Here is a 20,686-nt window from a genome sequence, read left to right on the forward strand (position 1 = left end):
TAAAGTTCGAATGACAGAAATTCATGCCTTATCTACGCTGAATGTCTGCCATGGATAAAAAAATTTATATGAAAAATAATTTACTAAGTATATACAAGATAAAGCTATGTTAACAAAACAGAATGTAAAGATAGAAATGTAACCTTTATTTTACTGCCGTTAATAAAATTTTCTTGATTCAAGCGTTGAAACGATGCGTGTCTTTTCAGGTCTAAACGTGGGTCCGGTAGTTGCCGGAGTGATCGGTGCGAGGAAACCCCAGTACGACATTTGGGGCAACACGGTGAACGTGGCGTCGCGTATGGACTCCACCGGCCTCCCCAATCACACTCAAGTCACCGAAGAAGTGTACCACTACCTCAAGGACCTGCCCTACCAGTTCGTCTGCAGGGGAAAGGTCAAAGTCAAAGGAAAGGGCGAAATGACAACATACTTTTTGACCGACCGAGCGACATCCACCAACGGCACGATCAACCATTCCAACGGTCAACCTCAAAACGGGCCGCCGACCGCCTACGGCGGCGTGGCGACCCCCCTGGCCATGCTGCAGAACTCGGCGAGGAGAGCGGCCCAGCCGAACAGATTACCACCTCTGCGAGAAACTTCGGTCGCCGAAAACGAGCCCCTTCTACCTAATAACGGCCACCAAAGTAACGGGAACAACCACAAAGGCAGCAAAGGACGCAGAAATAAAGAATCCGAGGAAACTCCTCCCCCGCCTCCTCCGCACGGCGTGGCGGCGAACCCAAGATGGCCGCCGCCGCGAGCGCTCGTGCCGCCCTGGCCGCGGCCGCAGGAGCCCCGGCCCCCCGTAGCTCACAAAAGAAGGCCGCCCGCGCGGCTGCCCCGGCCGCGCTCCAGCGAGAGCCTGCCTCTAGCGAGGAGCCCACGAGTTCACTCGTCGGCGGACGAGCTCAGCTCCCTCACCCGCTCGCCCAGCGTGAGCTCCTCGGACGAGAGCTACTCGCGCACGACGGACGCGTCGCCGTCGCCGCCGCGGGCCACGCCCGGTCTGCCCGGCCTGCCCGGCCTCCCCGGCCTGCCCGGCCTCCCCGGCCTGCCCGGCCTCCCCGGCCTGCCCGGCGCGAGGCAGCGCGCGGCGCCCAGCCCCGCCTACGACTACCCGCCGGTCCGCTCCAACAAGCTGCCCGCGAGCAGCATCGCCGAGTTGTACGCGAAGCACAACAAGATAACCAAGAAGCCGTCGCTCGATGACAAGTTGATCGAAGAGAATATCAATTTCCAGAAGGAAGAGGAGAAGCTTCAGAGGAGTATTATAAACATGCTCGCGGCGGCGAAGCGGGACGGGAGCAGTCAAACGGACAAGAAGGATGTGTCTGATCGACTCGCGCAGCGGACGAATTCCTTCTCGAGTTCCGGTAGTCGACCTAATAACTTGAAACATTTGAACCACGACCGACAGTTCAGTAAACGTAGCCCTACCGATGTGGCCTGCGTGCCGCCCTTTGAGAGAGAGATACAAAGGCTGCTCGACGATAAGAATCTTATCAAACCTAATCCGCCTAAGGCGGAGCGGAAGGAATTAAAATTAGAATTAAGGTGAGTGGATCCTTACTTGCTATTTACGACTCAACGTTTTCTTATTTCGTTTAAAGAATAATGTGGTATACTAAAAACGTTATAACGTGAGTTGTAAGGGTACATGGAACAATGGAAAGCATAAGAATGATTACACCAGGAGTCGGCAAACTTTTGAGATGAAAAGCCGACCGCAGTATATATCACCGCTTCTAGTCGGTTCAAAGACATGTCATTTTCCAAGTCGGTTCAAAGTCATGGTCTAAGAACTCAGCGTATTTTTTTCGTACTTCCAAAGAGCCGTATGCGGTTCACGAGCCATGGTTTGCCGACCTACTTTGTGTTACTGACTTGTCGATGAACCTAAATCTGCTCTTTACCATCCCAGGGCCACGAACCCGTCGCTGTCGCCGGTGCGTAGTGTGAACTGCAACAACAACAGCAGCCCGCTGCACGCGGTGGGGCTGGCGGCCATCGCGGGGCTGGCGCGGCCCGAGCCCTCCCCGCGGCAGGACTTCCCCGGCGTGCTGCCCACCGACGTGGTGGTGCAGCTGCCCGACCCGCAGGATGCGCCACACCAGAGGTAACACAACTGCAACAACAACAGCAGCCCGCTGCACGCGGTGGGGCTGGCGGCCATCGCGGGGCTGGCGCGGCCCGAGCCCTCCCCGCGGCAGGACTTCCCCGGCGTGCTGCCCACCGACGTGGTGGTGCAGCTGCCCGACCCGCAGGATGCGCCACACCAGAGGTAACACAACTGCAACAACAACAGCAGCCCGCTGCACGCGGTGGGGCTGGCGGCCATCGCGGGGCTGGCGCGGCCCGAGCCCTCCCCGCGGCAGGACTTCCCCGGCGTGCTGCCCACCGACGTGGTGGTGCAGCTGCCCGACCCGCAGGATGCGCCACACCAGAGGTAACACAACTGCAACAACAACAGCAGCCCGCTGCACGCGGTGGGGCTGGCGGCCATCGCGGGGCTGGCGCGGCCCGAGCCCTCCCCGCGGCAGGACTTCCCCGGCGTGCTGCCCACCGACGTGGTGGTGCAGCTGCCCGACCCGCAGGATGCGCCACACCAGAGGTAACACAACTGCAACAACAACAGCAGCCCGCTGCACGCGGTGGGGCTGGCGGCCATCGCGGGGCTGGCGCGGCCCGAGCCCTCCCCGCGGCAGGACTTCCCCGGCGTGCTGCCCACCGACGTGGTGGTGCAGCTGCCCGACCCGCAGGATGCGCCACACCAGAGGTAACACAACTGCAACAACAACAGCAGCCCGCTGCACGCGGTGGGGCTGGCGGCCATCGCGGGGCTGGCGCGGCCCGAGCCCTCCCCGCGGCAGGACTTCCCCGGCGTGCTGCCCACCGACGTGGTGGTGCAGCTGCCCGACCCGCAGGATGCGCCACACCAGAGGTAACACAACTGCAACAACAACAGCAGCCCGCTGCACGCGGTGGGGCTGGCGGCCATCGCGGGGCTGGCGCGGCCCGAGCCCTCCCCGCGGCAGGACTTCCCCGGCGTGCTGCCCACCGACGTGGTGGTGCAGCTGCCCGACCCGCAGGATGCGCCACACCAGAGGTAACACAACTGCAACAACAACAGCAGCCCGCTGCACGCGGTGGGGCTGGCGGCCATCGCGGGGCTGGCGCGGCCCGAGCCCTCCCCGCGGCAGGACTTCCCCGGCGTGCTGCCCACCGACGTGGTGGTGCAGCTGCCCGACCCGCAGGATGCGCCACACCAGAGGTAACACAACTGCAACAACAACAGCAGCCCGCTGCACGCGGTGGGGCTGGCGGCCATCGCGGGGCTGGCGCGGCCCGAGCCCTCCCCGCGGCAGGACTTCCCCGGCGTGCTGCCCACCGACGTGGTGGTGCAGCTGCCCGACCCGCAGGATGCGCCACACCAGAGGTAACACAACTGCAACAACAACAGCAGCCCGCTGCACGCGGTGGGGCTGGCGGCCATCGCGGGGCTGGCGCGGCCCGAGCCCTCCCCGCGGCAGGACTTCCCCGGCGTGCTGCCCACCGACGTGGTGGTGCAGCTGCCCGACCCGCAGGATGCGCCACACCAGAGGTAACACAACTGCAACAACAACAGCAGCCCGCTGCACGCGGTGGGGCTGGCGGCCATCGCGGGGCTGGCGCGGCCCGAGCCCTCCCCGCGGCAGGACTTCCCCGGCGTGCTGCCCACCGACGTGGTGGTGCAGCTGCCCGACCCGCAGGATGCGCCACACCAGAGGTAACACAACTGCAACAACAACAGCAGCCCGCTGCACGCGGTGGGGCTGGCGGCCATCGCGGGGCTGGCGCGGCCCGAGCCCTCCCCGCGGCAGGACTTCCCCGGCGTGCTGCCCACCGACGTGGTGGTGCAGCTGCCCGACCCGCAGGATGCGCCACACCAGAGGTAACACAACTGCAACAACAATTGCGGTTTTGAATTTGGGATTTTCTTTTATTTCTATAAGGGTGCAAAACTCGAGGTGAGTTCAAGTACCCGGGGATTTACGACGAATGATTGGCTTGGCTCCCCTAAACCATTCATTGGGAGTTGGGACCTAGTTTTTATAGGATTGTCAAAAGCAATTCAATGCATCCTGTTCTTGCTCATTTTGATATGAAGCAAATCCTGATAGAAACCATTAATCGAGTCCCCACATTTAAAAAAATTGATTTTTGTTCACAGTCCACCGAGCAAGAGAAAGATGCCGGCAGACACTGAAGCTCTAAAAGAAAAGCAAGAAAAGGAAATACAAGAGCGATTACATAATCGGGTAAATATCTTTCAATTACCTATTTCTTCATTAATTATCCTTGTGGGTGACAATAATTCTGGCGCAGAACAGGGCTCGGTGCATTGTTGAATATGTACTTATGTACAGGTTTCTTTTGCTTTTTTTTTATTTTATTTTTGTAAAAGTCGATCATATATAGATCTGTTCTTGTGCTATAGGAACTTGTGTGTAAATTAAGTTGTGCAAAAACTTTTATGATTTATGATATTTCTACAAGTAAGAACCTGTAATTGGTTTTGTAATTATATTGTAAGTTTTGGATATACATATATAGCGCTGTTGGTTTTCTATATACTAAAATAAAATAAATAAATAAATAGCACTTATTCGATCCCTCGTTTCGCAGGTTCCAATGACGAATCATCGAGAAATAGGTATGTACGGGGAAAGTCAATCGGAGTGGAGTTCGTCGTGTTCGGAGGGCGAGGGCGACGGCGAGTGCGGGCAGCCCGAGAGCACCGGCTACACCACCGACGACCCCGCGCTGGAGAACGTCTCCATGCTCAACGAGGCCGGCCTCACGGACGCCGAGGCGGCGCTCAGCGACGTCAACTCCTGCTACTTCGACCGGGACGACGACGTCTCCTCCCGCGCCTCCTCCCGCCTGCTCGACTCCGAAGCCCTAGTCTCGCTGGAATCTCTCAGCGCCATCTACGACTCGGACGAGCCCGCGCACAGGTACCTGGCGAACATTCGCACCGTCAGCGAGTGCATCACGAGGAACTTCGGCCAGCCCACGCACGTCACCGACGGCGAGAGCGACGTGTGATCCCACGTTTGACATCATGTGGCTGAAATTCTAAAGCTTTGGGCTTATGCGGATCTTTCGCTTCGACTCTCAATGAGGAATCTCATTTGTAACTGAATTGACATGACATCGTGCGGGAGATGTTCAGGAGCGAAAGAAAAGAATGCTATGCTCTCTATTTAAAAGTGCTAGTAAAAGTTATTGGAATACTCAAAATACTTTTGTGAATTGTTATATATCGATTGTTTTTGTCGATTTTGAAGTATTTGGATGTCGACTTCTAAATATTGCTGACGTGCCTGTTTTAAAATATGTATTTTATGTGTAAATTGTCAGTATATACCTACTATTATATCGAGTAAGCGGCAAGAAGCCATGAGATGGCGTCGTTCGGGAGGATGCGATGATCTCTACAATTATAAGGTGCTCTGACTTAGAATAACGTACCTTACTATGGTCTGTCTTGTGATACGTGGTTTAGGAATTTGACTTCGACCGACCAATCTGTGTAAAAGTCAGTGTTATAGACTGCGGGCTGGCCCCTTAACTGTAAATTGTAAGTTGTATTTCTGTATCAGTCAGTTGTCGGAGGCTAGATCGATTTGTGCTTAATATTTAAGGTAGTTATATTTTTTGCATTTCAATTTATAATTGTATTGTTACCATAGACTGGAAGAATTATTTTTTCTACAATCGTTGTATTGAAGGACGTAAATTTAGATAGACATCAAGGATAGTGCCATTATACCCATCACAATTGTCTTGACCTCTCGTTCATTTAGTCCAGAGTGAGATCTGTTACCGACGCCACAACAGCTGTATTTAAAAGCTTCGTCTGGTACGAATTCGAGGTGACAACATTGGCAATTGGCGACAATTGTTTTGATTCTCGGCCTTGTCGCCAGGCGAATAATCCGAACCAAACAGAATTATTGCACCGTGGACGAGAGATATATCCTAGCCCGAAGGCCACGGAAAATATGCTCCGAGAGAATAGGCACGCTTGACGCTGATGCTGCCAGCGTTGGTTACCATAGATTTGTTTTTCATATACATATGTTTAGCGATTAACGCCCGCAGGCAGTGTTGAAAGCCGCTCTGATAATTTTATTCGTGGCCAAGGGAGGCATAAAGGTAGCTTAAAGAACCGTGAGACTTGAAAGTACAACTTATACATAACACCACTAGTGAATATTTGTTGTAGAATATTCTCGTGAACAATCAATTACCTATTATTTAATTGTAATATATAAGTTTCTGTGTCAATTCGTGTAACGATTGTTATTGACTAGAGTAAACACTGTATAATCATCTGCAATATAAATCTATAATATATAATGAATATTTAGTCTGTAACATTGATTTTAGTCGCTTTTCTTGGCTAAGAATGTACTTAAACTATAACGGGCAAGTAACTGCAATATGTGGTAGATTCAGATCGAGGCGATCAGCCGTAGAACTAATATTATGGTGATTGTGGTTTTGTTTTTCTCTACTCTTGCTTGTATCAAGCACTCGCCTCTCAGGCACCCCCGTGTGTATTAAAATGGGTAAATTAGAAATGGATTAAGTTTAGTATTCTTTCTAGTTGCCGCAGGTGAACTGTGAAGGAATAGTTGGCAAACAATCGATTTGTATATAGGAGCACTTGCATCCGGCGAGTCTTGGGAGTTGTTATACTTTGTAAATATTGTTAATCGTCTACATACGAAGTGCTATTCCACTTTAAATTACGTAAGTGATATTTTTTGCTATTTATATCCTCAGTATTTTAATATTATTTTTTCTTTGTTATATACAGTGCCAAACTATTATTTTTTTAGTTGCTTGTAATCGACGTTATTTATTACTTCAATGCTTGACTTTTATATTTATATTTAAGGCGATTTTTTTAAAACACATGATAGCTACATACAAATTTGACTATGTCGTTTAAATCTATAAATAGGTTTGAACTTAGCATACCTCTTGTTACCGTTGTAAAGTAACAAAAACATAATCAATACCTTTTAATATTTATCTAAAATATCCAAAATATTGAGAGACAACGGATGATACTTAAAAGTATTCATTCGAATGTGAAAATGTTTGATTAGAAATTTGTACTTAGGTTTCCAAGTCTTGATTTTAATAGTTAGTATTCAGATTAAAGCTATTTTCTCACCAATCATAGATAATTCATAATATAAATACCTACTAAATACCTGACTATTATTATATAAATACTGAATCATACTTCGTGCACGATTTTTATATCTGGTGTTGATCATATCCTACAATATTTAGCTTTAATGTGAATAAATGACAGCGTAAGAAGATTTAAATAACTAACTTAATAGCAAATTATAATGTGGTAACTTTTGTGATTATTTATTTGACGTTAAATTTTCGCCTTACGTAGAAAGTGTATCGTGTATTTGTTTCAATTCAATTAAGCAATATTAATTACTTGGAATTAAAGTGGTTTACATTACCGGTACTTTATTTTATTTCATGTTTATTAACATCTATCTTATAGTATAGCAACAAATTATGTGTTTAGGTACACCTTTGCACCTTATGCTGTTGTAATAAGAGTGAAATGGATTGACATATATTGATGTCGAATATACGCACGTTTGTTGTATGGGAGCCCTAATTAAATATTTATTTTATTCTGTTTTAGTATTTGTTGTTCGGCAACAGAAACACATCATCTGTAAAAATTTCAACTGTCTAGCTATCACGGTTCAAGAGATACAGCCTGGTGATAGACAGGCAGACAGGCGGACAGTGAATTCTTAGTACTAGGGTCCCGTTTTTATACTTTGGGTATCTCACAGCTCATGAGTTACAAAAATCAATGTGCATTTGCGCCGCTGTTCTTAGTCTCCAGTTTATTTTGAAATAAGCGGGGCGCAATTAGGCGGGTCCACACAGAGCGACCGAAGCAACGCGTATACGTTTTCCTCGCCTGAGTGCGCCTCCTCTGCCGAGGCACGTCTACACTGGCCGTTTTGTGCGTGAGGAAGTTGCCTCGCGCGTATGCTCGCTCAGTGTGGACCCGGCTATTAACATGCGTTTATGAATCATAATCATACTTCTTATCAATCGCTAAATAAGCCTAAATAGTGAAACAGCTGGTTCGCTGATAATTCGTTGTTTAAGATGTTTTTATGAATACCGCTGTAAATAAATAATTAAACTTTTTGGTATGTCTACCAAAAGAAAAATGAAGTTAACTAAGTATATGTATTATGTATATGGGATGCATACGAGATTTCTTCAAATTAGTGACGGTATCCACATTTTTACTTTGTGCTAAAAAGCAATGGGATATTCATCCAATATCAAGATAACTTGTCTGAACAGCGTAGTGATACAACGCATAGGTTCGCGGGCCAGGTACCGCGGCATGTTATGTTTTCCGCATACTAATGCCTTTTACCTTGAACCATGAAACGCCATAAGAATATTATCGCGGATGTTTAAACTTTAATGTCGCACTTAACACCACGTGGAGTTAACGGCTACCTGAATTTAAACACCATGAACGGTTGACCAACGAACATTTTGAGCTATTTGGTATTTAGGTAACAATTTTATTACAGTAAGGCAACATTATCATTAAAATTTACCATTTTTGTGCACCGAGTGTATATATTTTATTTTATTATAATACCTACCATTAGGTAAAGTAATGCTATTCTTTTTCATTTAGAGAAATAAAGTAAAATCCAGTAGGTACCCTTAAGTCGGATATCTGTAAATATACATAATACTACCTATATATATATATATATATATACCACGTCGGTGGTAAACAAGCATATGGCCCGCCTGATGGTAAGCTGTTACCGTAGCATATGGACGCCTGCAAACAACTGTTAAATAGTACTTAGATGTGTTGTGCAGTAGGTATATTTCACAGCATTTGCAATTTGATATGTCGGCATATTGTAATGATTCACATTCGACTATATTTATTTGATACGCGTGTTGAATTGCATTGTTAAAAATGCATTGTGGATGCACTCGGTGTACTGCTGTTACCTACTTGATAGGAAAGTGCCTATACTTAGCACCTACTCTGCTAACTTTTATTAAACCAATGAAGCCAATAAAAATGCTAATTTATATGATGGTGATGAGCCTATATAAATGAATAAATATTTGGGGACAATCTTACACAGATCGACCTAGCCCCAATCTAAACAAAGCATGTACTATGGGTAGTAGGCGACGATATGCATACGTTTATAGATAAATACTACTTAATATATACATAGAAAACATCCATGACTCAGGAACAAATATCTGGATTCGAACTCGAGACCAACGGCTTCATAGGCAGTCATAGTGTCACTACCCACTAGGCCAGACCAGTCGTCACAATACGTGTATTGTATACATACAATATTAGTTCCAACGCAAGTACTGCACCGGGGGAAACAATGGGGGACAATAATTAATACGTGTAAGTACATTAAATTTGAAGAAATCCCTTTTACTCAATCATTTGCCCGAAAAATAATAGGGCAGTTGTCATAATGTTTTTTCTTCTGCACTTTCTACCACCCAAAGGTTGTCTGGAAGAAATCACTGTTTTGGAAGAACTTACTTAATATTTATTATCTATGAGAACTAAAAAATAAGAAGGTATCTGAAATTTGAGTTAGCTACTTAGTTATTTACGACTAAAAGGTAGGTAGGTAGGTCAGATAGAGGTAAATAAGATGTAAATAGGTGTTCACTACTGTTCAGCTGTTTGAGATACCTGCCAGGTGGTTGTCATGGTGATATTGATTAACATTTTGGACTTTGTCAAGGACTAAACAAAGATAATATGTCTGCTATGAATTTGTGAATGAACTAGTTTTCTACATGGAGTTTATGCTTCTTTTCCATCAGCAATTACACTTTCAAACTTTAGCTCGAAAGCTCGCGCTTGTGTGGGAGTTGCGTTGATAGAACATTCCAACCCTCACACTTATACGACACTTGTACGATGTGACTGTAAGTTCATCGAGAAACACCGGTCGGGACAACGCACTGGCAGAGGCTTGACATGGTTTCCTGCGAGTCATGAGTCAGTGCTGCCGTAATCAGGTGCAGTTTCATTCAAAATAATGAGAAATAATCGGTATGTGAGTAAAATAATATGAGTGGATGACGCGGCACGCGGTGGACACCACCACACGCGCACAGCTGCCTGTCTGACGCCGCCGCCCATTGGCTGCGGGAACCGGTCGCGCCCTCCCCGCCGCCGCGCACCCCTCCCGCGCCCGTCACAACTTACAAACGAATTCTTATTCATATCCCTTGCTACAACCGTTGCTGCCGTTGACAGAGCACTCTACGCCCGTATTTCGCGTAATCTTATCGAAATGTGCCCAATGTTGAATGTGATTTGTGTATTCGATCAGTGAATTTTAAATAATCATACAAGTCAGCCGAATTTAGTGCACTGTCTGAGCTTTAGCTCTGCGCTATGAAAACGAACAGACAAGCTAGTGTTTTTGTACTTTTTGTGTCGGTGGTCGAAGAGCGGCTTCGGTGCAGGGTTACCTTTACCATGTGCGTCAGGTAGTGTTTTGCTCCTATTAGTTTGTCTACAAACTAATAATGTTGGCGCGTAGATACAGTGGTGAGCACTGAGTGAGTGAGGCGTGGTGTTTTGGTGATTCATAGTGCGTTGTGAGGATATGAAGGTGACGGTGTGCTTTGGAGCTGTGCGGGTGCTGGTGCCCTGCGGCGCCGGCGACCTGCTGGTCCGGGACCTGGTGCGGGAAGCCACTCATCGCTTCAAGAAAGCTACGGGACAGGTCAGTAGCGCTATTACTGCTTACGACACGCAAGACTCACAACTCGTCGATCTGGTTCACTTTTTGTACAGCGGACGTGTTTTCGCGCGTTTTCCCTACTTTTGTATTGGTCCGCGTACGATCCGAATTGGCCGTGACGCGAAACAACACAGTAAACAATGCGGGTAGAATGAAAGTTTGAACGTAACGCATTTCCAAATATGCAATCGTGCAAGTAGGAGTTATACATATATTATGAAAAATGCTTGTAATTGGAACTTGGAAGTAGATACCGATGTTAACTGAAAGTCAGTAGTATATATATGAATAGTAAACAAAAACTCTGCATTTAGACACCTAGATACTTTATTTTACATAAATACTGCATATATCTCTAACTAATGACGTGCATACCTGCATTCTAGTTAGGTTTTGCTCTCATCTAGACCATTGTTTTTGCTTTGCGTAATGATCATTTGGCTATGGAATGCTCGGTCGTGCCACAAGAACCACTTTCGCGACAATGCAAGTATCTATTCGGAATTATGACTACTCAGAAACGAGAAGGCGATGCGGTCAAACTAGATTGCTGACTAAGACTCCGGTCCAGAGATAGACGAGTAAGAACACATTTACAAATAAATTATACGTACTTAAAGTAGCCTAGACTTTAATTTCATAATAATGGTTGCAGATGACACACTTTTGGCTCGTTATTTTCGTCGTTATTAAGTTATTATATTCTAAGTTAGGAGAGACTTGTACGATTTTTACGTAATGCATGAATATGGCATCTACACTTAGTTCAAACCCACTCAACTTCGCTATTTAGAAACTGTCGTAAAAAATCCGGCTCGAAGGACCAAATCTTTTAACCGTATTTTCTGCTACATTATTAACATACCTTTACCGTTAATTGCAGGTAATACAAGCAAATAAGCATACCACGTCCTGCTAATATTGCTAAAGTTAGTGAAACTGTTTCCTCTTCTCATATTTCCCGACAATTTGTATAAAGGATATTCATCCTTACCATAAATAATAAACTTGTGCAAGTTCCATCGAAGCTATTCATGCGTGTAGCCGATTTAATAAACACTTCTAAGGGAAGTCTTTATAGTATGCTTGCCTAAGGTTGGTATATAAATTATTAATAATGTTGAATTATATGTTGAGGTACTACGTAAGTTTTAAGTAGGTAAACCAACACGTCTAATACGGCTACTTATTAATCTCTTTAAATTACAGCACTATCTCGTTAATCTCATTCATTGTCACAAGAGAGCCGGATTAGTGGAATGTTCGGATTACCGGAAGTTAGAGTAAATCTATATGTTAATATTTTACGTTATACACTAAAACAATATATAAAAAAAAAAAAATCACCATATTCTGGTTTTTAGTCCTGGTTTACAGAGAGAAGGCAGTGTGATAATGTAAGCGCAGAAAAAAGATCACTTGAACCCCTACATTAGTTCCGGATCCTCGAGATTTCTTTGTTAATCGTACCTACCAGTAAAAATCTTGTATATAGAAAAAAAAAAAACAAAGACGGAGACCTTTAAAATTGTTAGTTTTTTTTTAATACCACGACGGTGGCAAACAAGCATATGACCCGCCTGATGGTAAGCAGTCACCGTAGCCTATGGACGCCTGCAACTCCAGAGGTGTTACATTCGCGTTGCCGATCTTTAAAAATCTGTACACACCTTTTTTGAAGAACCTCATACTGTTATACTAATAAGGTAATAAGGTATCGTAATCACTGCCTTACCCTTAGGTTACTATTTAGTTTCTTGACGTCATGTTATGTTTAGCATATTCATCAAACAATAACAGAGCACTTGTGAGCGTTACGTTCAATTGCGAGACCTTTATCTTCCATCATTAGCAATAGACATTCACTTGCAGCGCACCTGCCTTCGCCGCAACTCGCGTTGCAGAGAAATATGCGATCGTAGGAAGCCCCGACCTTGCGATATACCTTTGCAGTACTGATACTAACACTAACGTTTGCATATTAAGTTTTTGTTCTTGAGAATTGTACTTACCTGAACCCCTAGTGTAAATTTATTAATTATTTATTTTATTAGGTTATTTATACATTACAGTACCCCTAGTGTAAATTTGTTCGATAGTGAAACGTGACGTACGCGTTTGCGTTAAGTCTCATTTTGTATGGGATTTAGAAACAGCGCGCCAAGTGGGACGTTTTGGAAACTCAAAATCCCATATAAAATGAGACTTAACGCAAACGCGTACGTCACGTTTCACTATCGAATAAATTTACACTAGGGGTACTGTAATGTATAAATAACCTAGTTTTAAGTTATATTAAATGTAACTGTATAAATAGTTAAACGATCTTTTTAGAATGCTTATACATACGGATTCCCACAGTAAGCTTAATAAAGGCATGTGTTGTGAGTACCTGTACCTGGGTCAAAATTCTTTTCGTTGACTTATTTCTGACCACTCTGTCATGCTTGTATCTATGTCTTCTATCAAATCTTTCTAGCTGCAGATTATATTTTACATAAGAAAAATTAAAAACACAATTTCATCTCATACAAAAAGCACCAATCTGTCACATTTTTTGGGGACAAAAAAACAAGAACGTACAGACAGTAATATAAAGACGATGATATAAAATAATCTCAGATCATAGAAAGTACTAGATGGCTGACGGAGGCGTGGCGCGTGTCGCCGCGACATGGCCACATCGTGGCCATACCGGCCCGCCGTAAGACAGTAGCAACTTAGCTGTCATTGAACAATGTGCGCGTCAATTTTATTGAAATGCCGAATTATAGCGCTATTTTGTGTCGAAATAGGAGTGCATCGAAAAACTATAAGGATCATGGAGTTACATAGTACATTTTTTTTCACGTATTAGTCAATAAAACCACACATTTTAACAAATAAATCCAGTGACATATGATTTTTCTGAGTCAGACCATGTTGTCATACAAACGCGTGGCAATTTGTCTATGCATTCTACATTGACGCTTTGGCATGGAAAACTATTTGTAGTGTCCTTAGCAACGGCGCAATGCATTAAACCGCTAACGATATTCACAGGGACATTATTGTTTCTTGGTACGACCGCCAACCGCTCCCTTCATTGACGCCGCGAAGTAGAGTGGTGCTCGTGCATATAATTGATCTTTGAGCGTTATCGATAAAAATGTTTGGATATAGTGTATACACACATTAATAATAATTACTTTCATACGAAAGTAATTATTTTTCAAGTAAAATTTTACAATTATTTTATATGCACCTAATGTTTAATTTAATACTTTTTAATTTGGATTAAAAATCGAAAAGGTAAGCCAAAAAATAAACTGATTTAATTAAGTACAATTGTACAATTGTTTTATTTCAGAAATAAAATAATAACAGTATTACATTTATGCTGGCCCCCACACTAGGCATAGCCTGTCCTGTGGTGGATAATAAGGTTTACAAGTAAAAAAAAAAACAATACTACAATTGAAAATAATAGTATACAATTATTTAGAGTAAACAATTAAAAAAGAAACGGTGGTGAATGGAATTTACAGAGGTACAGTTTACAGTGAGTCAAAAAAGAAATATGTTCATGATTGCAATTTTTTCAGTTTCCCTAAAAATCCCAGTATTAACGAAAAATGGATAGATGCTACAGGAAGAGGGCCCTAACTGGTTTATGAGCGAGAAAAGTGTTATTTGTTCGGATCATTTTCAAGAAAAATGTTTCCAGTTACAGTTACAGATAGAATATAAATATGTTTAAAATAATAGTATATTGTATACTTAGTCGATCCAAAAGTTCTATCAGAAAGATTTTTACTGATAATTATGATTACTGTTTCCTTATTATTCGTACATATGATATAAAAGCTTATTTAATGGTGCATTATACTTACTATATAACATGCTGGAATTGCTTTCAATTGGTGACGAAATATGCTATAATAAACTGAAACTTTTTTTTAATGAAGCGCTCGCGTCTAACGACAATCCCAAAGTAAACAATTTAAACAAACATTACATCAAATAATTACTGAAATTTAAACCAATTTGATTAGTTAAGCATAAACAAGCTTTCGCATCATGGTACATTTTTTTTTTTTTAATTAAAAGCTTTGTATTACATTTTATCAGTAAAAACCTTTGTGAGAGAACTTATGGCTCAACTAATATACCTTACACGTACCTTAAAATTCTTAGCTCGTAAATAAGGTCAAAAATTTAAAGGAATATAAATTAAGTCTATGGCAATTATTACTTAAAACAAATATGTCAAAACTCTAAGGTCATTTTCAGAACATGTAAAATATCGATAGCTCTATCGAATTGTCCTCACTCTAGTGCCGCCGCTCTAGGCTCCTACACCGCGCGGTTTGGCCAATCACAGCGCGTGAGTTGGTTGTCTGGCCACGCCTTTAATGATGTGGTGGGGGACAGTTGGAGACAGCGAGACTCGTTGAAATTATGCTTCGTTATAAATCTCCTTACTTCTTATATCTATGAAAATAATATACTGACATGAAACAAAAAAACATTCTAACTAAAACTATAATATTTTACTATATGTCCTTTACTAGAATTCGAATCCCAAGGACCATAGCTAAGATAACAATCGCTGATAGAAAACCCCAATCGGTACTTCAATAATGTATGCGAATAGTCACGTGACTTCGCAGCATCTTTCATAATATACATATGTACATATATACATTTTACATTTCCTCCGACAGATTTTTTTTTCATTTGGCGTTCGTGTCTGTACGATTAGCTAGGCCCCCAGGATCACTAGCTTCGGCCTCACTGACAGTTGTAATGGAGGTTTTACAACTGCTAGATCATGCTTGCCAATTGTATAACAAATAAAGCTCGCCAGGCTACTTTTAGCTTGTAAGAAATGCTCTGGCCGGCCGTAACAGCTTAGATAAATGTTAAAAACATAAGGAGTCACGTAACACTTAGTTTCATAATACGAAGACCACATCTACCTACCTACCTAGTCGTAATATTAGAATGATCGCGAAAGCTAAATTACGTTAAGGTTCCCCTGCTTATTAGCAGGTAGGCACCAGTTTCCACTAACACGGTTTTAAACGGGAAAAAAAGTGTAGTGGTCGAGCAATGGCGAATAGGAGTAATGATTGTCATACATAATGCATGAATTGTATACTACATCGATTTAGCAACCCAACGTCATCCTTGCGCAAGTAGGTATGTAGTTAGAATACTTTAGTTTTGGCAAACGTAGCATTTGCCCCTTTCTGCATGATCGATTGCACCGTTGCACAAGTGACTTCTTTATTTCAAGAAGATCACAAGTCGCCCAGACACTGTACAGATTTGCGTCGTTTTTTAAATTACAGGGCTCAGGTCGACCCGCGATCTAACGAGCCCACTGCCGGTCCACTGGCGAAACAATGTGATAAAATCGACACGCATCTTAGCGACTTAGCTTAGGAATGTTAGAGTTTAGATGCAAGATGCAGTTTACCTGATCAAAGATGGATTACGCACCGAAATGTAAAACTTAAGAAAGGAATTTATTACAGTTTTTTTTTTTTTAATTTTCTTCTAAAAACCGAAATGTTTTCAGCGTTTATGTTTAAAGTCACGTACTCCCTCTTAAGTTTTGTCATATTTTCAGCATGGTAAAAATCCAAAATAAGAAGGTAGACAAAACAATGGTGGGTCTCGGGGCAAGCCCTGCAGGTATGTGCGGCGCCTTCCTCGGCTATTGTACCGGCACGCAGGACCGGTTCTCAGAAATATGACAGCCATCAAAAACTCCCAACACGTTTCATTTCGGATAATCCATCACCGAAGAGGAATATAATTTGATCTCATATCTAGCTTCAAGTTTTATGGGCACCGTGTGGCAATGCTTCGAGAAAAGCTATAAAATTGAACACTAACAATAGGACCCTTGTCGTGATTCGAACGGGTTCGATAGTTCTTAAATTCGATAAAACCATAATATTTAAATAGTCACACTTAAAATAGTTCCAGAAACAATAAAATAAGCTTCTATAACTTATACCCTTAATTTCAACTTCAGTTAAAATGTTCAAGTTCGAAAGAAACTAAATGATCCATATTAAATTTCAAGCATTCAAAATGTCCTTCAATAAATCTCAACAAGTGATTAGAAAAAAATCTCCGGCCTTCTCGAGCACCATATGTCGAGTTTCCTGCCAGATCATCAAGTGGATGGATGGCAGGTCTTTGGCCGAACGAAACTCTCGATTTTTTCTTAACTGTAGGCTGGGCTGATAAAAAACACTACACTTATTAATAGCATTAAGTAAAATAGCCTCTACGGCTATCGTAATAAAATGTTACATGTCGGTAATTATTTTTCTTTCCTAGTCGGCCGGTGTACGTTGATAATGGCTTCCACATGTTGCCGTTGTCGGTATATTTTTATTTAAGTGATTTTTAATAACTTAAGGCGAGACTGAAGCGATTCCAGATTGATGTATGAAAGAAAAAGATTGTCAAGTGTATTTTTACGATTTTTATAAAGTCTTATGCAAAAAAATAAAGCATTAAGACCTACACGATGAGTTTGAACCGGATCGTTTACACCGCGCTAAGGTCACTGCACGATAATTAAAGAGGTGGAGGCCATCGATTATTCCATAAGTAGGTACCTACTTGAAAGAGTTGGGAGCTAATTGTGTTAATTTGCTATTATGAAACATGTAGTCAGCTCTGCGAACAGTAGCCTTACCACGACTGCCTTAAGCCCGCCACAGATGGAGCGATAATATATATAAATATACCGTAAGACAGACAGATGGACAGATACCGACAAATATGTTATTGCATAGCTTAGCACCGCACTCGCCAACGATACCAAAAAATATATATCTCCCTGTCTAGCACCTACATTGTGAGAGAGACGAAATATACCAAAATATATCGTAATATACCGAGCTATAATATCGCAAGGTATCATACGATGCCTTGTTATAAGATATCGTAAGATACCAAAATATATATCATACCAGTAGCTTCGTATGTGGACTATGTCTAATGGTACATAAAATACGGCAGATATGGTACATACAAGCCATCGGTGTCGAAAACACAAATCGTCGCTATACTTACTCAACCTCGTATCTATGTATATTAGATACGAGTTTGCGTAAGTATAGCGACGAAATGTTGATTTTTTTAGTTACAATTTTATCTTCCTTAGGAAAACTTCTTTAGGAAACTTTCATACTAAAATGTAAGTATTAAGTAAGTAAGTAAATGTTTATATTTTTAGGAAAAATATTTTTTCAGAAAAAACATATTTCCCATTCTTGTCCGTTGGGTTGGACCATTGGCGTTCTCAAAATCATAGATACCTTGCCATGAATATCCATTTTAAGTGACATAATTGTGATTAGTCCCCCATAAATCCCATAATGCAAAAATATGAAGTTGTTCTTTTATTTACATTTTTAGGGTTCCTTATAGTTTCGCCATGTCCGTCTGTCTGTCTGTCTGTCTGTCTGTCCGAGGCTTTGCTCCGTGGTCGTTAGTGCTAGAAAGCTGAAATTTGACATGGATATATAAATTAATAAAGCCGACAAAGTCGTACAATAAAATCTAAAATTTTTTTTTTTTAGGGTACCTCCCCTACACGTAAAGTGGGGGTGAAATTTTTTTTTCGCTTCAACCCTGGAGTGTGGGGTATCGTTGGAAAGGTCTTTCAAAACTAATAGGGGTTTTCAAGAAACATTTTTTGATAAAGTGAATGTATTCGGAGATGATCGCTCCGAAAGAAAAAAAAATGTGTCCCCCCCCCCCCTCTAACTTTTGAACCATAGGTCCAAAAAATATGAAAAAAATCGTGAAAGTAGAGCTTAGGAAAGACATTAAATGAAAACTATAGCGGACATGATCAGTTTAGCTGTTTTTGAGTTATCGCAAAAAGTTTTCCATTCATAGTAAAAAGACTTTTTTTAATTAGGTACTGATTATGCCTATTTGTTTAACTCGGGTGAAAGGTACCGTTTCATCCCTTGGTTAACAATTTACTATACTTTAAGCTCCATTTTAGCTTATTGTGACGGAAGAGTAACTACGGAACCCTACACTGAGCGTGGCCCGACATGCTCTTGGCCGGTTTTTGATCATAATGACGTACCCGGATTTTCTGTTTTTTTTTCGGAGACTGTGAGCTTAACTTTTCTGGAACGTTTGCCGATCCCCATATCTTCAAGATATTTTTAAACAATATAAGATATAAGATCTCTGTAAGATTTTGTGACTCAGCGGGCCTTCATTTTCTTTTTATCGATCTTTCCCAGAAAACTAGCTTAAGCTGGAATGTTTCCCTGAACCAGACTTTAGCAGTAGTTTTTGTAACCCTAACCCGTTTCCACAAAAATGTTCCACTATCTTCGCTTTCGGCCCTAGGATAGGGAAATGTACTGGAGAAATTACATACCTACTGTTTCGTGACGGTGTTCTTCTAGATCAGGCGTCACCTTCTTCTTCAGAGGTCCGGTTTTAAATAAAATCACCATCGCGGTCTATTTATACATGAGTTTTTATTAAATAAGCAAATGTAATGTATAGGTCAGGGGTCCGGACCCGGCCCGCGGTCCGCCATTTGGTGGCCTCTGTTCTAGATTGACCATAATTTCAAGAGAAATAATCCAATGCCCATGAAACTTACCGGAATAATTACCAGATAATACCTACTTTAAATTGGCAGTTACGTTACAGTATAATTTTTTCTGTTTATATGTTCAAAACTTTGTCCCGATTTCACTCCGCATACGTTAATATACATAAGTAATAATATGAACCTAACATATGCTAGCGAATATGTTAGTGTCAAACTGGTGGTAGTCGTACTTATCTATATATATTTACATAGAAGTTTGTACATTGTACGTTGTTCAGTAACTCTATAGCTGAATGTGCTTAGTGTATATAATGTAATGAACATTACACATAAATAGGAAAGTTACATGTGTGCCATAAGTTCTAGCCGCGGCCATAGATAATTTGACGAAAGCCAAATTAGATTAGCGCCCATTTTAGGTCAATCAACTCAAAAGCACATAATTTTTATCATATTATTTGACGTTTTCGCATACCTATAGTAAAATCTAATGATACCTAGTTTGCGTTTTCTATATATTCCTACATCATTCAGCTAAGTTTCTGCAATTGTTAAGATTTCCACCACACTTCTTAATCTTCTTATTCCTTTTATGCGTCTGGGCTGGTCGGCCTCGTTTGGAATTGGAAGTACAACGGTCTGTAAGCCGTTTACGTCTCGTTCGCTTGACCCACAGGACATGCCGCCATTGCCGCCCCACAAAAACCGATCGTCGTTACAGTAGCAGATGTTGCTCTAATTAGTATACTATAAATGTCAAGCCTTGTTTAGATGTCTCTAATCTTTTTTTGCGTTTTACTTCTTAAAGTTTACCATGAGTACCTAAGTTCTGTTTGTGGGTCAAACACAAAACTGTGTTGGCGTCTTTCCTGTAGACACACAGAGAAAACTGTAGAATTCGGAGGAACATACAAGTTTTCTCTCCTGTGGGCAATAGCTAACAGCTTGTGGGCATGCAAGTACCTAGTGATTTTATCATACTTATCCAAATAAACGGAGTAGCTTTTCATGTGGATAAGGGTTAAATAAGAAAATTATCTTTGATAGCCCTTAACTTTTGGGAGTATCTACAGGAAAGACGCGAACACAGTTTTGTGTTTGAGCCATGTAAATTACAAGTTTAGAATTTAGGCGAAGTAAAAATGTCAAGAGAACATTACAATATGCTAATATGTATTTCTGGTCCTAGTAA

The 20,686-nt window shown here is 42.4% G+C and overlaps 2 protein-coding genes across 7 annotated transcripts in view; both read left to right on the plus strand.

Moving 5' to 3' along the window:
- The window catches only part of LOC133520924 (Ca(2+)/calmodulin-responsive adenylate cyclase-like), a 133,392-nt gene extending 125,846 nt beyond the window's left edge, over positions 1–7,546 (plus strand). For 5 of the 6 annotated variants that reach the window (XM_061855613.1, XM_061855611.1, XM_061855614.1 and 2 more), the window contains 2 exons: positions 210–1,560; positions 1,928–2,254. In XM_061855613.1, the coding sequence (XP_061711597.1) occupies positions 210–1,560; positions 1,928–2,126 (1,550 nt within the window). In that variant the 3' untranslated portion in view covers positions 2,127–2,254. Of the gene's footprint in view, positions 1–209; positions 1,561–1,927; positions 2,288–3,998; positions 4,014–4,216; positions 4,305–4,671 lie in introns of those variants that run through there. The other variant, XM_061855617.1, reaches the window with a different exon arrangement.
- Positions 7,547–10,362: 2,816 nt separating this feature from the next.
- LOC133520926 (partitioning defective 3 homolog B) overlaps positions 10,363–20,686 on the plus strand; it is a 68,543-nt gene continuing 58,219 nt past the window's right edge. The window contains exon 1 of the mRNA XM_061855626.1: positions 10,363–10,877. Coding sequence (XP_061711610.1) covers positions 10,758–10,877 — 120 coding nt within the window. The 5' untranslated portion in view covers positions 10,363–10,757. The remainder of the gene's footprint in view (positions 10,878–20,686) is intronic.

The sequence above is a fragment of the Cydia pomonella genome, chromosome 9, assembly GCF_033807575.1.
Source record: "Cydia pomonella isolate Wapato2018A chromosome 9, ilCydPomo1, whole genome shotgun sequence".
Classification (NCBI taxonomy): Eukaryota; Metazoa; Arthropoda; class Insecta; order Lepidoptera; family Tortricidae; genus Cydia; species Cydia pomonella.